The sequence below is a fragment of the Lipophrys pholis genome (genome assembly GCF_963383615.2).
Source record: "Lipophrys pholis genome assembly, chromosome: 8".
Taxonomy (NCBI): Eukaryota; Metazoa; Chordata; class Actinopteri; order Blenniiformes; family Blenniidae; genus Lipophrys; species Lipophrys pholis.
The window spans coordinates 8,390,601-8,415,377 of record NC_137630.1 but is presented as its reverse complement, the minus strand read 5'-3'; the positions used below and the strand labels follow the sequence as shown (position 1 = coordinate 8,415,377).

Here is a 24,777-nt window from a genome sequence, read left to right as displayed (position 1 = left end):
TCACCGTTTGTTTCATGTCCGCCTGAATTCTCTGGAACATTTTCTTTCTCCTCGCCAAAGTGTCTCCAAGTGTGTGTATAAAAACGTATATCTGTCTTGCACCTTTTACCCTCTCTGGTTACTTTAAATGCGCGTACGCACCTTGCATCATCTAATGTTATCGCCCGCTGTTTATAGAAAAGTTGCTTTATTTTAATTTGGTTGATACAAATGTTTGTTGGTTTGTTTTTGCTTTCGTCTCCTTTTTTTTAATCTATCTTTAAAGGATTTCCATTCATCTGTCAATTTAGTTTCTAAGCCTCTGCTTCTTTTAAACCAACACCTTTCATCTCGCTCCTTCATCTGTCTGCTCTCCTTGTTTTTTCCCTTCTGTTTCTTCCCCGCTCTCTTTGTCTTTCTTGTTTTATTCCGTCTTGTCTCCTATCTGTTTGGCTTTTTCTACAAAAAACTCTCCCTTTTATTTATTTTTTTCCCCCAGCCTGCATCCTTCATTTCTCTCTCTCCGCTCCACAGTTGACTTATTGATTTCATTTTCATACTGTTGGCAGTTGTCCCCCCGTCATAAACCATCAGCGATGCCTCCTTTCAAGCCGGCATTGATCACCGCGCCGCCAATCACAACCGATCTCCAGCAAGCGTCATTATCTGCTTCTCGCTCTTTCTCTTTTGTTGTCCGCCTGTCTTGTGTGGTGCGCTCCGTGGGCTATATTTTTTTAATCTAGCTGCTCAAGACTCTGGTAAAATAACAGCCCTTTACATTTAGGTGTTTAGGTGGTGATTTATGCTGCTGCCTTTATATTTTTCTTCCCTCCCTCAGACATTGGCATGCTGTGAAAAACACCTCGTTCAGTCGGGAAGCGAGGCCCTTTCGAAGAAAACTGCCATCACCTAACTTTCATGTTCAATCACAACCTCACTCACTTTTCAAAGGAAAAACAACATATTTAGTCACCATGTTTGTGGGAAAACAAAAATCAATTCAATTGTAATTAGTCCAACTTGACCATAGTTTTGCGTTAATGTAGGCTGACTTTTAAAGCTGTCGATGAAGTAAGATTGCGATTTTTAAAGGTTTTCCCGATGGTATGACGACAGCAGTGGACGAGAACCTTCGGGGTTTATGCGTTCGGACCATTTCAAAGCTTTGACGGTGACCCTACACCAAAAACAGTACCAGTAAAGAAGAAGAAAAAGAAACAAACCTTATTAATCCTCTTAGAAATATTCCTTTTTCCACATTTATCCATCGGTGGATGCATTGGGAAGCCACCTTATGGCGCTCGAGGGAGTTGATGGGGGTCAAGGGTCACTCTCAGGGACCTACAGTAGTGACCTGTCTGCCATGGGATTCAAACTTGGGAACTTCTGATCGCAAGTCCTCTTTTCTAACCTCTAGAGACACTGAGGATTGATTCCAAGCCTCACACATGCAAACATTCATCCTCTATGAATTCAACGAAACCAAAATGTAATCTGGTTTAATACAATGAAATCCAAATGTACTGTTTCGGCTTGCTGTTAAGAGGAGTTATTACAGTTGAAAAGAACGGTTATTTCTTTTCTCTATACGTAGAATGACTGTTGGTGCTGGATGATGATGGGTATTTGGACTTCTTTGTGGTGTTTGTATTTTCTCCCTCCATTGGTTTTCTGTGCGCAAGACAGTTTTCTACCACCGTCCAAACGCACGTTAACTGGCGTCTCCAGTCTTTCGGTGTTGCACTGTCCTGAGTTGGTGTCGTAGATGTACCGTCCCTTGGCCAATGTCAGCTGGGATGACCTGCAGCACCAAGCTGCATAAAGGAGTATAGAAGATGGATTCATTTAAATGTAAAATATATTAACATAGGCCCATCAAGCCAAGTATCAGTAGTTCTTAATGTTGGAAATGTAATGATAATTTTAATGTGGACTCTTATTCCACTTTTAAGCTACTCGCAGTGAGATAGCATATTGCCGAACTGAACCTGTTGAATCCTGCATAGAAGCTTTGGAATGTGGTAGAACGGGAGATCTACATATGAATCTGCTGAAGCCATGCAGTGTAATCATGTGAACATTTGCCAAAATGTTAAATGGCTTTAGCATTGTTCAATCGGTGCCAAGAAGAGTATGGACCAAAATAGATCGTCTCTGTACACAACGGGAGCTAATAAAGTGGCGGGTTATTTAATTAAGAGGTACAGTGTGGAAATTGTGTTGATCGTAGTGCTAATTTGTGTTTGGATGCTATGGCAACAGAGTTATTGAAACTTTAGTGCCACTAAAGTCTGAGTCTGTTGACTGGGATGAGATGGGATTGGATTGGGATCAGACTGGATAGAATATAATGAAATCGATTCAAATGGGATTAAAACAGATTTCATTGAATACAACTGGATTATAGTTGGATCGGATTGAAGAAATGCACGGATTTGATTACGGCCGGATAGCTTTTTATGGAATTGGACTGGATTGAATTGATTTAGACTTTATTAGATTCACTCAGATCGGATCACATGTTACAGTGTGAGGGTGACAAGCTTCTCTGGTCATCTATCTATTATCCTCCTAATTCAGTTTACTTAGCTGCTGCTTTGCCCCTGTACAGACAACAAAGGTACATATTTCTTTCCTCTAAGTCCTTGTTCTGTCTTACTTTGAAGTTCCTCATACTTTCGTGACTCTCGCTTCTATCTGTCACACCTCGCTCCCCTTTCCCTGCCTTTTGTTGCCCTGCAACGAGCAATCGAACAGCACATCAAACTGAACGCGCAGCCTCCGCTTCCTCTTTCATCTCTCCGGTGGCCCCCGGTGGCCCTCAGACGCCTCAATGCTTTTAAAGCAGGGAAGGGTAGGTGGGGTGTAAACCGAGAGGGCAGATGGTGGCGGGGTGGGAAGTGCAGTTTGAGGTCGCTAACAATTACCTGATGAGAGAGGCATTTTTTTTTGCCAGCTTTTGTAACCACACGCTTGCTGCAGCCTGACCTTTCCCCATGCCGCCACTTCTGTCGGCTTGCACCATCAGACCCCCTACTGCCTCTTTCTACATTCTCCCTCAGGGAGGAGGGGGGGGGTCCCGATAATATTCCAACACAGCTCTATATTGTGTTCTCTTGAAAGCCACCTGGGCAGCATAAGCAATTGACACTCTAAGTAGTTTTATTTTTAAAAGAATTTTTAGGAGAGGGGACAAACCACAGCAATATTCTGGTCAGTGTTTCTTCACCCCCTCTTGTGCGTGCTTTGGAGGAAGTTTGGTGGACCTCAGACCACCAACTGGGATAAGAGGGGACAACCGCAGGGTTTTTGTCACCTCAAACACCCTGCGGATGTGGAACAGTCCACTTTCTACCAGCTTCTCTTTTTTTGGCCCTGTTGTCACTCAATCTGTCAACCCTCACCCACCCCCCTCTCCCCCCACCCACCCCACTTCCTCTTTTTCTTTATGATTTGAATGCTGCCTTTCCTTTGTGATTGCTCTCCAATTCACACCCAGTACTCCTGAGAAGATCGATGTTTTTTTTTTTTTTCTCTCTTCTTCTCTGGCCTTTTTGTAAATAAATAAATGCCAGTGTGTTATTGTTTGCACCCAGAGCTACGTTGACAAGTTGACTTTCATGAGAAACTTTGAAAATTGCTTTTTTTTTTTTTTTTCTCCCCCCGCATCGTCGTATAGTGCAGGCATTTCAATGTCTTTGTCTTGCAAATGTTCCAAAGACAGCTTATTATTTGTCTTTTCCAAAGCAAGGACCTGTGAACTCTTCGTCTGTGGCGTTTCTTCTGGTCTCATGAATATCACATCTTTTTCTGCGTGTCTTGCTGACTTGCAATTAGCCCGCGTGTGGGACCTTTTCAGTTTAGGTTGGCTTCGTACATTATAGATTTTGTGCAATCTGAGGACGTTTGTGCAGATGGTGGCAAACTCATTTTACCCTCTTCTACTCACTCCTTTATCAAGCATCTACCTCAAAACAAAGTATAGTCAAGAACTGCAGAAGAGAGGGTTTTTTTTGACTCGACGAAACTTCTGCCAGAACTCAGAGCAAGCAAGTCGGAACAAAGATTATTGGACACTGCAAACAATAAACACTGGGGGAAAAGTCGCGAACAAATCAATGTGACTAGCTTCAATTGAAGATCTGAGTTTGTACTTTCTGTTTTGTGCTTGTGGAGTTATCTATCCAGTGCTAAGTGGGGCCCATTTATAGGCAGTTTGTTTAACTTTGATGTGATCAATACCTAAACTCTCTTAAATTACTTAATTTGCGTACTTACTTAGGTAGACGCACTGCAAAGGAAGAAGCTGCTTTATCACAATGTGGGGTTTTTTGACATGTCAGAGCAAATTTGGCCACACTTACCTTATTTCATTGCTTGAGCATCGATTGGCTAAAGGATGCTTTCGGGAAAACTCCAACTCATGGGCCAACGGCGGGGTTGTAATGTTTTTTCTTTTGTTTTTTTAACTCTTATTTAGATGTTTATACATGCATTTTTATAGTTAATCTCCATTTTTTGCCAATATTTAGCTGGTTTTTCAAGCCACACCAACTTTTTCTGCGTTCGAATACTGTTTTCATCGCCCTGTGGCGTGCAGTTTGTCCACTTTGTTCTTGTGGTTTAACAAGACATCTGTAGTTTTTCATCAGTAATAGTATCAGTACGGCTCAAAAGTAAGGATTGATTCAAGACAGTTTGATTTATTGAGTGTGTGTGTGTGCGTGCGTGCGTGTGTGTGTGTGTGTGTGTGTGTGAATGTCTGACTTGCATGCAAGGGGGTAACGCAGCCTCCAGACCGGGGCCCATGTGTTCACAGCAGTGAGTCAATATCTGCTCACAGGTATTTCAGATGCTTCAAAACAGCCAGCACATCCAGTGCATAACAGAGTTGCTGAGTGTTTACACACCCAGTGACTTCACTGCCAGATTCACTGAACTCAAGAGCGGATAAGTGTGGAGTTGTTTTCGCTGCGAACCAAAGTTCTGCAGTAGCCGTTTTTATAAGATTTTAGTTTTGATGGATAAAATTGCAGGCAATTAGATACTTAAATTTTATTTAGGAAATTAGGACTGAAGACAGCTGCAATATAGCAAACTGTAGATGTGTGTTAGATCTGAACCGATCTGATGAGGGTGTTTCCTTTTCATTAAACCTGTAAAACTATTCCCACACAGTTTTACAAGCGGCAGCAATCTAGAGAAATTCTGTTTAACAAATATTTTTCCGTTTTCTTTGTAGTATCCATGATAGCAGAAGAAATATGCGATTAAAACACAAAATCCAGGTTTGTTCCGCTCAAACATTGAAGGGGGGGGAATGGAGAACCATTGGCCCCCATGAGTTCATGTTCATCAAACATTAGTGAAAATGACAGCTGAAGCTCAGACTGGCAAACGATTTCTATGCAGCAAGTTTAATTTCACAAGGAGGGCCGCAATCAAGTATTTAGAACTAAGCTTGACTTCATTTTGTGCATGAGTAGCCCTGCAATATGTCATTACTAATCATCATGACTGAATGAGTATTAAGGTCTCTCCTCTGCTTGTATCACTGTGGTACATCTTTGGACGTTTGGCTAATGGGAGCGTTTTCTCCTCCAGTTTCAGTATTTTGGATGGAAGTAGAGGTGAGGTGATGGTTTGGGCAGCCTGAAATGAACTCTGTTAGGGCAGCCAGTTTCCTCTACATTCCCCTCCATCTCCATCCCTCCATCCCTCAGCAGCTGAGTGGTCAGGCCTATCAACTGCAGAGTCTCAGACTATCACCTGGGAGCCCCAATTGCCTGCCAGTCATCAGATAAAATGGATTTCCAATTGAGTCAAGGCTCCCGGGCTGGGCTCTGCAAAATGGGGAGCAGTCAGACTTCTTCTTGTGCTCTTCTGCCACTCCTTTCCTTTTTTTTCTTTTTTAAATTTGTTTTTCTCTTTCTATCACCTACAGTGTTCTGCCCGTCGTTACTTTTCTTCCCCTCCTTTTCATCAGTTTTTTCACTCCTTCAGTGTGATCTGCTGGCTAAAGGCACCTAAAGTGAAAATACGCTCATTGTAAAAGCTCACAACACCAGTGAGTTGTCTGGTAGGCAGTGTGATGTCACCTCGGCCACTATTCACCGTCGTTGAGGTTTTTTTTTTTTTTCTGTGGAGGGATCTTCAATTAGACCAACAGGTGAGAAATCCATCAGTTTTGTCCAGGTGAGTCGTGTGGTGCTACAAGTTGTTGTTTAGTTTTCTTAACAGTGGAAGTGCACTGATCACCTTTTCAGGGATTCCTTTAACTGCAGCGCTTAGTTGGTTTTCTTCTATAAAAGATTGTTATTAAGATGACTTTGAGTCGAATGTATGGACGCCTGGATGGATCTAGTCCTGACAAGTCTACACAAACACTGCTGGTGGTTTTCACGTTTACTGACAGTGAGTGCACTATAAGTGGTTTCTTTATTCTAATACACACTTGCAAAAGAGATTATTAATCTCAGTGTGTTTCTCCTGAATAAATAATGGCAAATGAATGAAATACTGTTCCCATTCCAATTCTTTGAGTTTCAATCACGTCTGAATTTTTAAAAGCGCATATGGAGTTTCAAGTCTCAATTTTCCCAGCCCATTCTGACCTAAGCTCATCACTCTTTGCTATAAAGGTTTATTTTTTAATATCAACCCTGCCTTTGAAGAGTTGGTGTATTTTTTTGCATACAATTATTGACTGTTTATGATTAAAAATAAATTCAAAAGACTCGACATGAATTCATAGAGCTTTTGAATGGAAAAGCCTAAAGCAGTGTATATTTCTTACAACAACATTTCCAAAAACCTCCACAATTGTCTCTAAACTGTCTTCTTTGCGGGCATTTCTCATGTTGTTGGCATTCCGTCACTCATCCTCAGATGGGGACATTGTGGGTGTTAACAGTCCAGCAGGAGGAGGGGAAAGAGAGTCTAAAGGCGCAGAGGGTTCGAGTTGATTCGAGCCACGAAAGATGCAACCTCCAGGAAGGCAGCCCATCGCTCCCGTGATGACGGGTTGGTTGAGCTACCGAGAAGGTGGAAGACTGCATCATTTGTTCTGTCCTTTCTTCTCTGCCTTGAGCACAGAGTGCAGCAGCCACTCCACCACTGTTGTGCAATGGTGGAGCGGTAGTTGTAGGGCACTAGAGACTCTTTTTCGTCTCGAGGCTGCCCTCAGGTGAAATGTCTGAGACAAAATAGTTTGGAATGTGTTCATTAGTTGTTGTTTGTGTTTAGTTTATTGTGGGGTGACAAGGATGTTATGTGTGGAGTACACTGGCCAGTGACTGCGAGCAGCTCAGTGATCTAATGGTGGTGGAGAAGCCAAATTGGTGCTCTGCTACTGTATTCTATACTTGCTTTATTCAATCCAGGGTTGCAGGGTGCTGGAGCAAATCACAGCCGACTTTGGGCAACCAAGACTGGTCACAGTCCATCACAATCAGGCAATTTTAGAGCAACCAATTATCCTCAAACACAAGGTTTTTGGAGAAAACTGGACTACCCAGCGAAAACCCACGCATACACCGGGAGAACATGCAAATTCAACACAAAAAGGACCCCAACCAGACTCAAAGCAGGCATCGCACCATGAAGAAACTAACTACCACACCAACATTCAGCAGAGGTTCAACTCTCATTCTAATATATTTGGAAAACCTCCAAAGAGGTCTTTTTTCATTCGCTGTCTCTTTCATATACATAGATTTCCATATTATAAGAGTTTCTTTATTTTACTTTGAGGTCAAGAGATTTAAGATATATAATTTGAGGTATTTGATCTGCTGTTACGAAGTCAATGACAGGTGGTGCACAGTTCGGTACATGCTTCAAGAGGTGGTTACTATCCTCATAATTAATCATTGGCATGTCCTGGGTGTGGGGTCGAATTTGTGAAAGTGCCACCCTTCAATCCCCCTAAAAACTCTGCATCGCTGCATCTTGCCATTGCTGTTATTAAAAATTTATCAAGCCTTCGTAAAGATGCAGGTTTACGTGCAGGACTGACAAATAACCTGTTTCAGATTATCTGTCTGAGATGAAGAGACGTGTTCAATACTGTATTAACTTATTGTCTGCAGTTAGTTTCTATTGTGCATTGCCCCTACTGTGGAAAAGCAACTGATCCCTTAGCCACTTCTCAGTGTGCATATAATTATTATGTGTCATAAGAATAACGGAAAGAAAGTGCTCCAATGGTTCGAGACTTATTTTCATTAATCAACAGCGTAACTGCTTTCCTTTGCGTCAAGAAAGCAACATACCAACCAATCTGCCTGAGAAGTGAGCGTTTCATGGTACTACTCTTTGTACTGGCTGAACTGTGGAAGTTGGCCAGAGATAAATGGATGATAGAGGGAGATAAAGTGAAAAGATGCCAACATGAAAAAGAAACACACAAATAGGAGGAGAAGGAGAGGCGAGCAGAGGAAACCGGTGGGATTGGATGAGAAGACAGAAGAGAGGAGTTGTATTGATCCCCCCCCTGCTCTGCGAGTCTCGCTGTGGTTTTAATGGTTTGAGTTTCACAGCTGGAGTGAACTCTGTGTTGCTGAGAACAGATGCCACGCGCTCTCCACACACGTGCCTGTACAGTACAGACGCACACACACACACCGCCGTCCCCGCTGGCTTCAGGTCAATGCACCCCAGCCTTCAGTCAATTGAGCTCATTGCGCCGTTCCACATGGGCTCGCCCTGCTCGCCCTCCTCGCCCTCCTCACCCTCCTCACCCGCCGCTGTCCAGCCTTTGAGGCCGAGTCGGCCCGACCTGGATCAATGTTTGTTTGTTTGTTGTTGTTTTTTTCTTTTTTGCCCGGGCAAACTGACGCGACCTCACTAAAGATTTCGAGTTTGCTTATTTTGTTGACAAGGATTGAATTAATTCCTGTAACTCTGGCATCAAAAAAAACAAACTTAAGAATCATCCGAAGATACAAAGTTGAACATAAATTAAACAGACAAACAGTTTGTAATGTCATAGCAAAGCAATACTCAACGTTTAGCCCAAAGCTAATTTCTCAAACAGTTTATAGCCTCACAAAGCAGCTGGCTTGGACTTAGAATGGTACTTTGCAGAGTACCCATCCAAACAACTGATGTTTCTATTGCATAAAGATGACAACCTGTTGCTTTTTTAAAAAAAAATTTATTTTACCCAGTATACTAGAATTTCAGTATAAAGCTTTATCCTTTCAAAATTTACTTTGAAAAAACACCGGGAGTGTAGTGAGTGATGCTAATGCAACATTCAAACATTTGGAGACCATTAAAAAAAGTAGTTTTTTTTCCATTAGACCGTTCAAGATGTTCAACATGAGTCTTGAGCTGCAATGTCCAACAGCATCCAGCTGATGTTTCTCTGTAAGAAAAGTGTCAAATCAAACCTCAGATGAGTTCCTTCTTCAGTACAACTCAGGAGCCGCATGTTAGATCTAGACGACCCTCTCATATTAAGATAATAAAGGTCACAGATAAAGACGAGCATCTTGCGCTTCTATAAGTCGAGGCCTTGATTTGAGCCTGTTTAGGTGAGATAAAAGAGGAAGTGATGTGAGACCTTTAGCTGGACCGGGTCAGCAGCCGTGCAGTAGCGTTCTGGATCAGGGACGGCTCGTCGAGGCATGCGAGCAGGGAGCTGCTGTGATGTCGCTGGCGTGAAATGAAAGCATCGATACAACGGACCCGTGTTTGCTGATGTTTCTCAAATGAAAGAACCTGGATTCTCATGATCTTCCCTTTACAGAGCACATGGCGAGAAACGCCCATATAATTCCTGCGCAGCTGTTTGATAGATACATGATATAATAGTGAAAACCCATCCTGCTCAATATATTGTATGCACAACCACGTGTTTTCACCATTAGATAAATGACCAGTCACCTTCCATTGAATACTCCTACTATTACTCTCTTGGTCTTGTCGAGACCGCCTGTTGTCGTGTCCTTGCCATACCATACTTTTCTTTTCAAGTTTAGAGAAACAAGCCGGTGGGCAAAGCTGCAGTGTAATTGGCTGATTTTCACTGCAGTTTGTCGACGTTTGAAGGTGTTAATTCATGGCGGCCGTTTCTGGTGCGAGCACACAAGGTCAAGCAGCTCGAGATCTCAGTGTCAGACCTGTTGTCTTCTTTCTGAGACAAGGTGTTGCTTGGGTTTCAAGGCCCTCATTGATCTTCGGTTGAAGGATGGAGGTAGCAGTCTTTGGATCAATTGCTGGGAGCTTTTTTCCAGAATAGAAGGCAGCCGGGCCTGATGGGCTGCCGCTACAGGATCTTGGAGGTGAAAGTGTCTTCTGAGAGGAACCGAAGCGCTATCACCTTCAAAAGAAATTCCACTTGTGTAATGGTGTTGGGATTATACTGGCTATCATGTCCGCCGTCACTTACACTCATTCTGCTTAGTGAAAAACAAAATAATTGTGGGTTTTGCGCCTTAACGTGGATAGTGGGCAATTTAAACTTCCACATTCTCCTCCAATACGAGTTCAGGTAATGAGGACCATCTCCTGCCCTTCAGGTGTGTTTAGTGTGCAGTGGATGATTTGCACCTTGCAGCTCTTCCATCCATTATGGCAGCCTCGAGGCTTTCAGTGCGGATTGGGCTGATGTGGAACAGCAGCAGCAGCATCTATTTATTTGACTCTTTCATGGTCGAAAACATTATTTTCCTCTGTTGTGCAATATACAGATGGAAATTTGTGCTTGTTTAAGGTAGCATACAATGATTTTAGGAATGCTACTTTTAATAACATCTGGACTTATCTTTATTGGAAATCTAATTGTCTATTCGTGATTGAAATGATGACTAATGATGGCATTTTTCATTGGTTTTGCTTCCTGAGGTTTGTGGCAAATGTGCAGATAATGCCTGATTTACTAGGAGTGGTCCAAGGCCCCATCTACACGACAACGCTTCAATTTTGTCTTTCAGAAAAGTTTCTTGTCTACACAGCAACGGTTTGAAAATGCATAAAGGCTGACGCCTTTGTAGTTTTCATGTCGGGCCACTAGTGGTTGCTGTTGTTTGTTTTTATAATGAAACCGGACAATAACGCGAGAAACATTAACAATAGCGAGAACACGGACGTTCGTATAGACAGATGAGAAGGTTTGATTGCTATTGCAGGCGACTCCTAATTATAAAACCACCAAGTCCCAGGAGAATATGGACTGGGAGTCATGACACTCTGGAGGCCAACACTGTCCATCTAGTCGCGCAGAACAAGTACTTATCAAGACCACAGTGCACAAGCGTAGCGGCAGCTTTTCAGATAAGTTGCGTTTTGCTTGCCTGCACGTAGAGTTTTCCAAAAGTTGCGTTTACCAGCATTTTCAAAAAGTTCCACCTTGGAAACCGTTTTCAAAAAATTGCATTTTCAGTGACTCTGAGCGCCGTTGTCATGTAAACAGACACCTGACACGCAAAAAAGGTTTCTTCACCTGAAAACGTTGTGTAAGCAGGGCCTCAGTGCTTTGCTGTCATTGAAGTGGACGTTCTGCTGAGTTCCCACACAAAGGTTTGGTGTTCTCAACGGATTGTATTTGCTTCATTCGATCCTTGAAACACTGTCACATTTTCTTTATTTACTCTGGAAATTTGGGTTTTATAAACGCAGAGAAATTCGCACGTCATCGCTTGTCTTTTCAGGAATACTTCTCATTGTGGTGTTGCTGGAAACGTGTCAGAACAACGGAGCAGACACTGCTGCCTTTTTAGCCGTTTCAGTGATGATAGTAAATGCGCAACATGGCCTTTTCCACCTGCGCATGTAACCAAAGGACAAGTGATCTCGTCTGAAAGGCACGACTGCAGCTCGACATAATGTCAAAACACTTGAAAATGACTAATGACAAAGTCAGCAGTACCAACTTTCCTCTCTGAGGAGGTTCACAGATGAAGAAACTCTCGACTTGTTTGTCTCCCCTTGTCCTTTGTTATGAGGAGTTTCAATGTGAAAACAGTCTGACAGTTTCAGCTCCCTCCATTCCAGATAAACTCTACTGTTAGCACGTCTGACCTTTCGGTTAATAGTGGCAAAGTGCACTCAAAACTTGGGCCGTCTTTCTACTTATGGGCCTCTCAAAGGTCAGAAGGTGTGGCAGCCGTGCAAATGGACTAATTCCCTCCGGGGTTTTTTTCACTTTGTCTTTCAGAACCTGCTGATCAACCACGGATGAAGAGTGTGAGGAAAAGGGTATAAGCGTTTGTTCGACGTAGGCACTAAAGGCGACGCTTGTTGCCGTTTTGATTTACGAGAGTTGAATTTGCTGTTGGCATGCCTTGTTTTTACAACCTGCTTCTTTTTTTTTTTTCTTTTTTTTTTTGTTTGCTATTTATTTGCAGTGTCATGTGTTAAAATTCAGATATTGTTCTGCGCTGCCGCTTTCTAAAGAGAGGCTTTTGAAATGAAGCAGAAACGAGCGAGTTCCTTTCGGTGGCAGTTTGAGTCGGTGCACTTTCACATCAGTCAGGAGATCAGCGTGAAGAAGTTCTAGTATTTCGGATGCATTCAAGCTCACTGCGAGATGCTCCTGTGAGGCGTTCAGGGTCAGTCCGCCATCTCCTGAATGCACGAGTCAGTCTTTACGTCCAAACCTCCACTGCTTTTGAAGGTATGTAATGAAAGTGAGCTGAATGGAGAGCGCAAGGCCCGGCCGAGGTTTAATCTCTGACTGAAAGAACCGATTCAGTTGTTTTTCTTTTACACTTCGATGGTTTTGTATTCTTTTTAAAACAGCACAGGACTCAGCTCAGGTAATCCTGGCCATGACTTCAGTTTCATATGACCTGCCACGTATTATATGATTTTATTAAACCGTTCATATCCTGTGACTCATGTTTCTGTACTCTTTATTTCAAATGGAAAACTTTGCAACGTCTTTGGCTGCCCATGTAATCGTGTGCTTTTTTCACTTTTAAGATCTCAAGTACATTTTCTTTTTTTTCGAAACAATCATGCACAACTTACTTTGAATGTTCGCAAAACTTACAACTGGAACTGAAGGTTATAGCTCAACTTTTCTTTCTTTCTTTCTTTCTTTCTTTCTTTCTTTCTTTCTTTCTTTTTTAAAGAAGCACTTGTATTGGTTAGTTGTCTGATTTTCTCCCACAATCCAAAGAAAACTAGTGAATTTAACTTGACTTTCGATATTTCTCTGTTGAACTGGTGGTGGGCGATGTTCCCGACCTTTCACCCAATATCAGCTGGGATTATTTTCAACTCCCTCAATCATAATTTAGTTAATTCAGATATTGACGATAAATGTATGAATGGATTCAATTAACTCTTTTCTCGGAAAGTAAACAGACACGGTCACTTCTGGCTCCTTGTTTCTTTAAAACACATAACTTTGGATGACATCCAGTAAGAATTATAGCCTATTTAAAGTTTTTGTTTTTTTCCATTTCACTATAAATTGTGAAAAGCAATGTCATTTTTACCAGTTTTTCACTTTTTTTTTGTTTTAATCAAAACATTGATTTATTTATTTTTAGAATATCTGTAAAGTTGCAAACCCCCAATAAATTGTTACGACTTCAGTATCTTCTTCTAGATTTATTACTGTATATCTTGGTGCTTCCTTTCAAACATGGCTTGAAAAGTGGTGAATAATGAACTGGTTGTTTAGGCAACTTACTTTAAGCGCTTGAAATTGCTATGAAGCCTTGACTTGTTATTTCCTTATATTGTCACCTGCACGTGATGCTGGTGTCAAATTACAAGCACACGACTACATATCGGCACTGAATTAGCCCACTTCAGACAGTATACTGTGACTTTTCTTTGACCACATTGATTGATATTAAATGCATATACAGTATATTACAATAAAGTTGGTTTAGTTTTTATGACAGAAGGCCACTTTTAGACATTAAATAGAATTTCCACATTCTCTCAAATATCTGTCACACAGAGGAAGAGGCCAGATAAAGAGCTTCCCCCACTCGCAATACCATCTTAATTCTGACTTCACTAGACCATTGGTGCTTGGAAGACTGCGGAATTTCATAAAACAGCAGGAGGTGTGTTGGTAAAGACACACAGCTTTTTAAACAAGACCTGGCGTTAAAGGGGCCGCATTATGAAAATTTCACTTTCTAATTGTTCAGTAAGTACTATGCGTCCCCATTACCTGGGGATGAGGCCCCATAAGTGACAAAGGTCTGTCATCTCTCTTACTCGCTCCAACAAGCAAATCAGAAATCGGACCCTGATCTACATCATAGAGGGATTTGACCAATCACAGCCTCGGAAAGGCTCTCTCTTTGACCCTCCCACCGGCAGTGCAGCGCTAAACATGGCAGTCTCTTCATCTGACTGGATAAAGCCGGGACCTGTGCCAACTGTCCGTTGCTCAACTACAAACCTGGCAGCTGTAAGTTATTTGATTTTCTTTTGCTTTCATGTGCAGCTAGGGACTTAGTATGATAGTCCTTGTAGCATTAGCACTGCAGCTAATGTAGCTAAGTTTGTGTTCTTGATGAATATCAGGAGACATTCGAAATGTGTGATGTGCTGCTTAAAACATGCAGTTATATGTGGAGCAACAGGTTGAATAAATTCAGTGTGAATATCTGAGACAGTTCGCTTCACAGTTAGCAGTAGCTACTGTTAGCTGCTTGGTAGTAACTACTGGCAAAACATACGATCAAACTGCAGAGTCTGAAATTCTTCAGGAGCTTCTCCTCCTGGCTCAGACTGGTTCAAACTGGTTTGGTTTGGTTCGGTTTGGATTTGGGGCAATAAACTTTGAGTACAATGTTTTTGGATGTATGAGACGTGTGTGAAATTCTTTAAAAAGGGTATGATATGAGACCTTAAACATTTATTTTGGGTGATCCGATCACATGTGGCAAGTCCTGACGTCGACATTTTACGCCTCTCCGGCTCACCACCATTGTTTTATTACCTCTACGTCGCGTCCACTACATGGCCAGCTGTGCAGTTATGAGTCGTCCAGTTTAAGACTGTATATCTCAGACCAGCGCATTCTCAAACGAAAACAAAGCTCACACTGACCTTTACGTATGACCAATTGTCCTGTGACTCCACCGTCGTGTTCACACTAGATGGTCAGACGTGTCCCAGGATATGTTGCATTTATTTCCATTGCTTTTAATCTGCCATGCAGCCTGTTGAGATTACACAGCTCGTTACCACAACTGAATTTTGACAGTTTTTTTTTTTTTTTTTTAAAGGGGTTTCTTCTTTTTAGGCTTCAGATTTAAGCTTTTTCTTTAGTCGAGAGCAATTTAGTCATCAGGAATGAGTTTGATCTCTCTAAAATATTTCCTTTTTTACAATATTACACACCACATAAGGGAAATAATGGCGATTCTTTTTTAATCAAGGTAATAATGTAAAATACAGATGATTAAGAATAAAAATGGTTTGTGCAGGATTAACAAAAATCCTGGTTCGTGAAGGAGGCGTTCTATGTTGAGTACATATTAAGGTACATATATGTACCATGCAATGTAGAAAATAATAAAACAATTGGGGGTAAAAACCTGACTGTAATAAATATAACCCAAATTCATAAAAAGTTGGAATGGTATGTAAAATCCAAATGAAAACAGTTTTTTTTGTAATGTATTTTTCCCCCCCACAATAGAACATAAACAGCATATTCATTGTTGTGAGTAAGACGTTTTAGCGTTTCATGAATAAAATAGGAGCTGCCTTTATATCAGCTGGCAGCAACACATTTCAGAAACATTGAAAAGAGCCATGCTACTTTTATTTAGCGCCCTTTCTTTTTGGAACAGGCTGCTCATTCCACATATACCCGTCCCAACTCATAATGGAGATGGTTGGTTTTGAACTACTACTGAAATGCATTAAACCCCCCCCCCCCAGTCTACCACGTTTAAAACAGACACGATCATAAACGATGCAAATGTTTTCAGACACTGTAAATCACATTGATTGTGATATATTGCACAAGCTCCTCCCAGTACTTTGTACTATAAGGTGCCAAATACCACAGTCATTTCAACACACGTGTCTAATATTCCATATTCATCAAGGAAAATGTGCTAAAACGTTTGTTATTGTGCAATATCAAGTTTTAAATGCTCTGATCCGCTGTTGGCAACGCAGGAAGTTTCCTCTCATCACGATCAAGGCTTTATATAACTGCATAGCAATTAAATGGATATAGAGTTTGAATGAGAAACTATCCGAAATCAAATATCGGACATTTTTGTGAACTTTCTTCTAACAATTAAATGTTAAGCCTTTTCCGTAGCCGTCGGGAAGTAAAGTGTCAGTAATTAAAATGAGAGAGACCATTGTCCTCAGACCCGACCTGCCTCGAACGCAGTGAAATGATGTTGGACTGAAAGAAGGAAAATGTTTTTCATGGGCGAAAAAGAAATGTGAGGCTGCGGCGGAGGAATAAAAAAAAAAAAAAAAAAGAAATCCTTGTGTTGAGCAACGGCGAGGTGTACCCAGGTGTGCAATAATGTGTTTGATTGACTTAATGGAACAAGTTTGACTCAAGTGGCTACGATTCCTCTGCTCTGGGTAATGCTTCCTGAGTCTCGGCTCTAAAAATCTGTAGTGAGGCTGCGGTAATTGGCTTGGAGCGTGGCGCTGAGGCTGCCAGCGCTCTGCTGCTATGCACCTCACACACACACACACACACACGCACACGAGCGGCCAATCTTAATAAAAGAAATGACACGGGGGTGGTGGTGGGGATGTGGTCACACAGATGTTGCTACGGTAACGGCGACGAGCGAGGCCCGTGAGCGTGTTAGAAAGGAGAAGTGAGGAAGACGACGTTCGACGCATTCAAATGCGCGCTCGCTCTCTCCCTGTTGATCCCGTGTCATACCCAATTACCACTGCGGTGAGGGGGAAAATGAGGTGGTGGTGGGGGTGTGTGTGTGTGTGTGTGGGGGGGGGGGGGTTGTTGGATGAACACAGAGGGGGGAATGTTTCAGAGAGGTAAACACCCACGCTTGTCATTACAAGGAAAAAGGTTATGGCCAAAAAATAAATAAATAAAAATCTGCAGGAAGACACATTGCAGATATCAACACATTGGAAACGGGCATTTTACTAATAGAATAGTTCTATACAAAAGAAAGTGTGTGGATTGTACAGTATTATTATCTACATTAACGTGTACATGTTTTTGGCTTAAAGCCAAATGAGAATACAAATATTTCATGTTTGCAAGAATCTAATGTAACCAGTGTTAGTTCAAAAGTAATGTTTGTAATTCATTATGAGATTAATGAAGTTCCAGAGCTGCCCGACTCCAAGGAGCTGCAAGGCTGCTGTTGGTATTACTGTAAATGGACTTTATTTAGAGAGCGCTTCTCCACCGCTTGAGCCGTTCCCAAAGCCCTTTACACTGCTAATCACATTCACACACACATTCACACATGGAGACGGCCGCCATTCAAGGCGCTCAGTCCCTTCCGTCGGGAGCAGTTTGGGGTTCAGTGTCTTGCTCAAGGACTCTTCATGTGTGTACTTAGGGGGAGATGGGGAATAGAACCTGCAAGATGCCATCTCCAGGGAGAAGTAGCATTGTTACTCTTTCGCCAACCTTCTGTTCACTGGATCAATGGCACCTCATCGGTCCTGATCAAACTCAGGTCCTCCTGACTCAATTGTCCAACTGTAAGTAGCATTAGCATTAGCATTAGCCGGCACCCACAATAGTCCTGATGCCTGAGCAGCATTAAGAAAGACATTACTTTGTTTTTGCTGCATTGGATCATCTCTCATGTCTCTTCACGTTTAAGAAAGAACTAAAGAAAAGCCCCTTTTAACACTTTTTCCAAGGAGAATCTCATCCTCTTTTTCTGTTATTTCATTTAATTTCTTACAATGTTAATCACTTTTCTAATTGTAAAAGTGCGAGAAAAGTGTCAATTATTATGACTGTAGCTTGTAGTAAAAACATTAATAGTAGATAATGAGGCAGGTGTCAAATTACCAACACGTTCTCCTGCATTCAGTAATGTCCGGCAAATTTAGTGGATATTTGTGAATAATCCTTGATAACAAGCTTTTCTGAACATGAAAACAAAACACTAAGATTAGTTTTTTAATTAGTTTCCTTTAAAGGTTCTTACACTAAGAAGTCTTCTGGTAAATAATGTTTTTTTTTTTTCTCTCATCACTTTTAATCTTTTCATATCTATATATCTCGAAATATAAAACACAGAATGTTGTATTTAATATTAAAAATGCTTTTATAATCTCATTTTGAGTAGCTCTTGTTATTTTAGTTTATGTTTGTCATACTTTATTCACCAAAGTAATTAAAAAGAAGTGGGAACCATGGAGACGTCACGGCAAGAAAGTTTTGACATTAAGAAAAATAAACTGACGTTAAATGTCAATATAATTCTAATTTGCTTGTAAGATTGTATGAGATGGTTTTTCTTTTTCTTTTGGGGTGATGGTAACGATGTTCCCACATGTTGGCCTTTGGCCACATTTGGTTTATTCAGATGAAGATACAATATAAACTCCGGGCCCGAGGCTTGAAGACGTATGGTCGCCCATGGCATTTCCGTTCGTTATGTATTATAGGGAGTAAATTAAAACCGGGAAATATACTTAACCACTTGGTTATTTGCCAGTCTCCATTATGAAGAATTCACCCTTTCAGTATACACTGCTGGGTTTGTGCTGCGCAGTGGCATCGGAAGGGGGGGGTTGGATTCCTCAAAATTACATTTGAAAATGTGAAATAAAGTCCCATTAATATTAATAAGAATAGCTGTGTCTGCCAGAGTTTAGTTTCACTGTAAGTTAGAGACCAGAGAGAGAGGGTCCACTGAATTTTTTTTTTTATAGGCAGTCTGGATGAACTCCAGGGACAAAAACAAGGGGATCAGTGATGCAACGCAAAGCTTGGCGAAGGGAGCAAAGGGGAAAAACAAAAATCAATCATTAAAGAAGGGATAAGCAACGTTTTTCATCTTAAACTTGCTTTTAGAACTAAATGTTATGAGAACGCATTTAAATAAATACGCTATATTAGATATCTTCTTCATACTGTTCTTTATATTTTTTATTGTGTTGTTGTATTCTGTGAATTTACGTGTGTCTCAATGGTGCTTTGTGACTAAACACACCTTACCATTAGTGCTGCTATCTCAGATAGAATAACTTCTTATTCTTCCATGCGTGACGATGGCACTCAGAATGGCCGTATCACGGACAGAGTTGTGTTCAAACGAAGACTTGACAACTTACAGTTAAAAAAAATAAATACTATTTCACTTTGGCGTCTTTTTAATAACTGCTTTTACCACAAAACCTTAGGAGTTACCCTTACAGATGAATGTTTTATATTGGTATTGTATTGATATTGTATCTCTCATATATGTATCATACCAAATTGCATTGGTACCAAATCGGTGATGTATAGATACTGTATTGGTACCGCTTTGGTACTGTATCGGTATTGTATTGGTAGCGTATCTGTATTATATTGGTATCATATCAGTATGGCATCAGTATCATATTGGTATTGTACCTGTGTGGCATCTGTATCATGTTGGTACCAAATCAGTATCGTATAGGTATTGTATTGGTATCGCATTGCCATTGTGTCAGTATCGTACCATATTGGTACCATGTCGTATGATATCAGTATAATTCTGCCACTGTATCTGTATCATATTGGCATCGTATCAGTATCATATCAGTATAGTTCTGGTACTGTATCTGTTTTTATTGGTACCATCTCTGTATCGTATCGGTATGACATCAGTATCATATTGGTATTGTATCAGTATCATATTGTTACCCTATCGGTACCATATATGTATAAAATTGCGACAAAATTGATATTGTATCGGTAACAAAGACACCAATCATGGTTTTACTTGGGATTGGATCAGATGGCGGATCAGTGGCGTCGCACATCACTAGTTTTGAAAGGAAACAAGGTATAAACCAAAATGCATTACTCAGTGTGAGACAGAGTACATGCTAAGTTTGATCATCGAGTTGATTGCATGACTTTTACTCTTGTTGCCGTAGAATTGGAGGCCCAGCTTTACTTGTGTTTGTGAAGTACAATTTATTTGATTTGTCATGTCCTGTCTGCTGGTGAAGTGACTCTGAGAGAAGATTGGGTTTGATCCGTGCCCACTGTGATCAGAATGGTTGAGCAGAAGGAGGGATATGTAGACCAAAAGGAGGGGACATGCCAGTCTGCACATTTCTTTTCAGTTTAATGAAAGCATGGCCCCTGGAGATATAACTTCCTGTTTTGAGAGGGCCCTAAACTCAGAATTGCCAAGTAGTATCAATAAACTGTTCAAAAACGAGTTTTACGTCCAATTTCTTAAAAAAAATAAAAACTTTGTTCTACAGTTTTCTCACTGAATGTAAAAATAGGAAAGTAAAAATCATTGTGTTGGGTTTTGGGGATTATATTCAATTGTCTAAGGAGTCTTTAACACATACAATCATAAAAACAGAGCAGTCAAACAAGTGCTTTGTCTATTTTCTTTCCAATTCTTTGGGTGGGGGGAGGGGTGAGGGGATTCGCGAATGTTAAGTTAATGTAAAGATCAGAAAAGTAAAAAGGATTGAGTTACTGATGGGCGAAAGATAAAATAAATACATTTGAAGAAGAACGAGAGCCATTGCGATCGTTTCATAGAGTTTAGTGGCAGCCAGTGTAGAGATTCCTGTGATAAAGAAACACAAACCGACACAGTGAGTTATAGACCTCATTCAGGGGCTTCAGGTTCATATCTGATGCACACGATGTGATAGTTTAGGCTCTCTTGAATGTTTGAGTACATAAAACGGAAGCAGAGGAAATTCAGTGTTAATAATCGAGAACGACGCTCCGCTCTGTTTTATATTTGGATACAGAAAGATGGTTGCATTTCTTCCAGCCCCTTTTGGCTTCTCGCCCATTTGAAATGCAAGACGCCTCCCCCAGCCCCCAACCTACACACACACACACACACACACACGCACACACACACTTCTATTCACCTGCCACAGGGGAAATCAATGAGTCTTTCTGTTATCTCCCCCCTCCATCAGATTATCAGAAACACTGACATCTATTAGCCCGACACTCCATCTGCTCAACACTTGTGCACGCGCTCTGGAGAGGCCTTCCTCGCTACCCCGCCGCCGATTAAAGACTTCCACCCTTCTAATGCCATTAAAAGGATGAGAAGAGGAAGGTGGCTGAGGGGAGGGGAGGGGAGGGGGAGGGGGGGGGGGGGGAGCGGAGCGAACCGGGGGCAGGCGGAGAGCGGTCTGCTTAACCTCGGCTGTCTTGACGGAGCGGGCGAACGTTCGCTGCGAGAATGATTTAATCCCTCTGTAGTAGCCTGGATTAATCCTGCGATTTATCACTGCCTCTCTTTCTTTGGGCCTTGCTGTCAGTTCCTCTTCCCTCTCGTTCCTTTCTTCATCCCCTTTTTCTTTCTCTGTAATGCGTCTGGTACTGAGTGGCTTAATGCTGTTTAATGTGGTGGCTTCCCTTTATCTGCCCATTGTCATTATTCTCTCTTAGGGACAAAAGGGGCTCCAATAGTGGAGCCTCCACGGAGTTAAAATGGTCCTGACATCAGTGTTGGTTAAAAATGAAGGCTTTGTGAATCCAAGAAGAAGTGCTGTGGTATTTCATAGGCTTCTTGTGAAAGATTTCAGCAATGCCAATTTTGTGCACTGGGTGTCAGTGGTGAGTCATTTCTAGTTCAGTTGAGTTGATTTTTAACAACTTAGTGCTTGATCTACTGAGATCCTGTATAGAAAAGGTCTACATTGGGCATTGACCTGCACACACTTTCAGTTTGTGTTCTTTTTGCCGGCTGATCAAAGAAGCAGAACACAATGAGCGACATAACGTACAAATGAGGGTATTGAATTGAAGTTTATGTGCTATATGCCTGCTACAAACAATTGTTGACAGAAAAAGTTGACAGCGAGCTAAACTGTACGACCTGAATGTAACAAACTTTGGGCATGACAGTGTGCAGATTGCACAATGAAAACAAGCTGAATCGCAGTGACGATGTGCGTGGGTCGGCGTGATTGGACAAGAATAAAATGTCATCCATTCACAAAAAAAGAAACTAGCGAAAAATGAGCGGAGCCTTGCCCTTGTGACATTCACGTGCTTGGGGAGAAATCCCCGAAAGGTTTTTGTTTGCATCCCCTCGTACATTTCTGCATTTTGCCACTGTAGTCGTAAAACATCTATTTGGGTTTAGCGCCAGTGTCGTGCTGATCAGTTCGTCATGTCATACTGCATTTCTAACGGTTAGATCGTTGACGTAGGTCGCAGCAGGAGTCACCATCACCCCAAATTTCTTGAACGAGTCTCACAGTGCGACATAAGACCACCGATTTAGAGTCAAGACCAAAGATATCGCAACGATTATTTCAAGATTGTGATCTGCTAGAAATGATATTGCTTCCATTTTCCATTCAACTTAGAGGGATCGCACGCAGGGATAAAATCATTGTCAGGTTTAGGCTACGGACATTTATTAAATCTGCAAGAAAGAAGAAGACAACAAGAATGAGCTTTTGATTACTCGAGGAGAAATGGCTAGGAGTGTGCCCAAGTACACCTCCTATCCACTCTGCTCCCAGGCCATTTCTCCTGCATTTTTATTCCATTCAACAAAGGGGAGGGTTTACAGGAAACATATCATAGAAACAAACATTCTGTGAGCTTTAACAGTTGTATCGACTATGAGTACAATCAAAGGACATCCCCCGCGCATGGGACCTCGAGAAGGCAGCTGTGTGGATAGCGCGGCTCATCCTGCTTATCAGCTTTGGTCAGGTTGACCTGCTCAGAAAATATGATTAGTGAGCAGTGCCTCAGAGGCGCTGTTTAAGAAAGAACACAAGGAATATAACTGAACTTGAACATGAATATAATTAAGCACGGATATGGCAACTATATATAAAATTACTCTAACAATCATATTGCACGTTGTACATTTATCTATATCTTAAACTTCCTGATTTTGCGTCATCTGACAGACACACCTGATATTCAATATTCACGACGACAAACATGCTCAAACGTGATCCTCAGTGCGCCCTGTTAGTAGATGAGGTGATGGCTCGTTGGAGTGCGTTGTCTTTTAATTGACGATTGCAGGTTAAATTCTTTAAAATTATAGTGAAGCTTTTTAGATAGCCATGGGTAAATCAGGGGGAGGAAAAAAGTGCTATATCACAAAACTTTATATACCGTTTATATCAACCTGTGAGTGTGCTCAAGATCACGCTTACTCCTGTTTTTTTTTTTTACCGTCAAAGCTTTAATAGTTCCTGAGACATATGCCTAGTATTTTGCACAAATACAGTCTGCAGTGGTGCTCTCAGAGTGAGTTAGCAGCTACAGCAACTCTTAAATATATTAGTGTCAGATAAGCTGCAAGTCCTAATTTTGCACACACTATGTGACAATTACCCTCTCACTACACCACCTAGTGGTATAAATTGGTATTACAAACAGAAAGGGATTTGATCATTTGTTTGAAAAATTATGCGACTGTTGTTTTCTTGCTTCAATATGTACTGTATTCATACGTTAAACAGTAACACAAATATGTGATTCTCAGGTAATGTTTATCAAAGTTATTGTCTTTGCTTAGCTCGTCTGCTTGCTGTTGTATATGCAAACATCCACAATTGGTGCGTTAAAGAATTGCTGTCAACTGTATTCAGTCGATATAAGCATTAGGATCAAATGTAAAACTCAAAACCTGGTTAACCCCGACAGCAGTAAATATGAGTAGAGAATGCTGCCTAATATTGGCCTAATTGTAATCAATACGTTCAGTAAATGATAAAAGATAAGTCAAGATGTCAAGAAGTTCCATTGACTTTGAAGCTAGCACTAAAAGCACAAGTGGTCACTAGAAAGAAAATATAAATTGCTATGTTGAATATATATGTTTAGCCAAATACTGAGTTTATTGTTGGTTTTAGTTGTAAGTTAAATCATATATATTCATATGCTTTATTTGTACGTACATATATTTCTCCAGTATAAATAACACTAAACACATTATTACTTGTTATTTTGCCATCAGAGTTCCCATTTGAACTATTATTGTAGTGATTGCTGATGAATGACCTCAAACACAACTGTACTGACACGTTGTTTGTATTAAGCCGTGCATGTAAAAATATACTAAATACATTTTGGCTGAACACATTCAGACTCTGACTCCACCGGGAACAAAAAAATAAATAAGTGTATGAAGGTTGAAGCAGACAAAAAGAAATCCCTCTAGTGGACCGGCCAGTCTTTTCGAGGGCAGACTTAACAGTCTGCCTCAACCTGTAATTGTGGGTCACTTCAATGCTTAGAAGCCTTTTAAGACAGGTGACATGCGTCCCTCCCTCGAGCCTCTCCACAATCGGATCTGGGGCTGTTGGAGATGTTGTTTGTGACGGACACGTGGGCCAACGAGGGGAGACCGCTCCTCGGTCCACCATCCTTGTTAAATTTGAACAAACGGACTTCCACTCACCCACTGTCAAAACATTTGCTCTCTCGGCTGCTGTCAGGTGGCTCACATTAAATGGCATCTGCCTTGTTATACGGTTCAGACTTGTTGCCTCCTTATTAAATGCATTTTTTTATTTTTTATTTTTTTCTGCGAATGATAGAATGACATGAGCTCAGTCCACCGGCTTTGTTAAACTTGGCCTGGAGAGCGTCTCTGGGTGAGGATGCTTTTCCCAAAGTGGCCACAGCACATAATTCAGTGCATTTCATCCATCCATCCATCCATCCATCCATCC

General features: G+C 41.3%; 1 protein-coding gene across 2 annotated transcripts in view; it reads left to right on the top strand.

Moving 5' to 3' along the window:
* The window catches only part of chchd6a (coiled-coil-helix-coiled-coil-helix domain containing 6a), a 91,450-nt gene extending 77,922 nt beyond the window's left edge, over positions 1–13,528 (top strand). For both annotated transcript variants that reach the window (XM_080470135.1, XM_080470134.1), the window contains one exon: positions 12,143–13,528. In XM_080470135.1, coding sequence (XP_080326261.1) covers positions 12,143–12,166 — 24 coding nt within the window. In that variant the 3' untranslated portion in view covers positions 12,167–13,528. The remainder of the gene's footprint in view (positions 1–12,142) is intronic.
* The last annotated feature ends 11,249 nt before the right edge of the window (positions 13,529–24,777 follow it).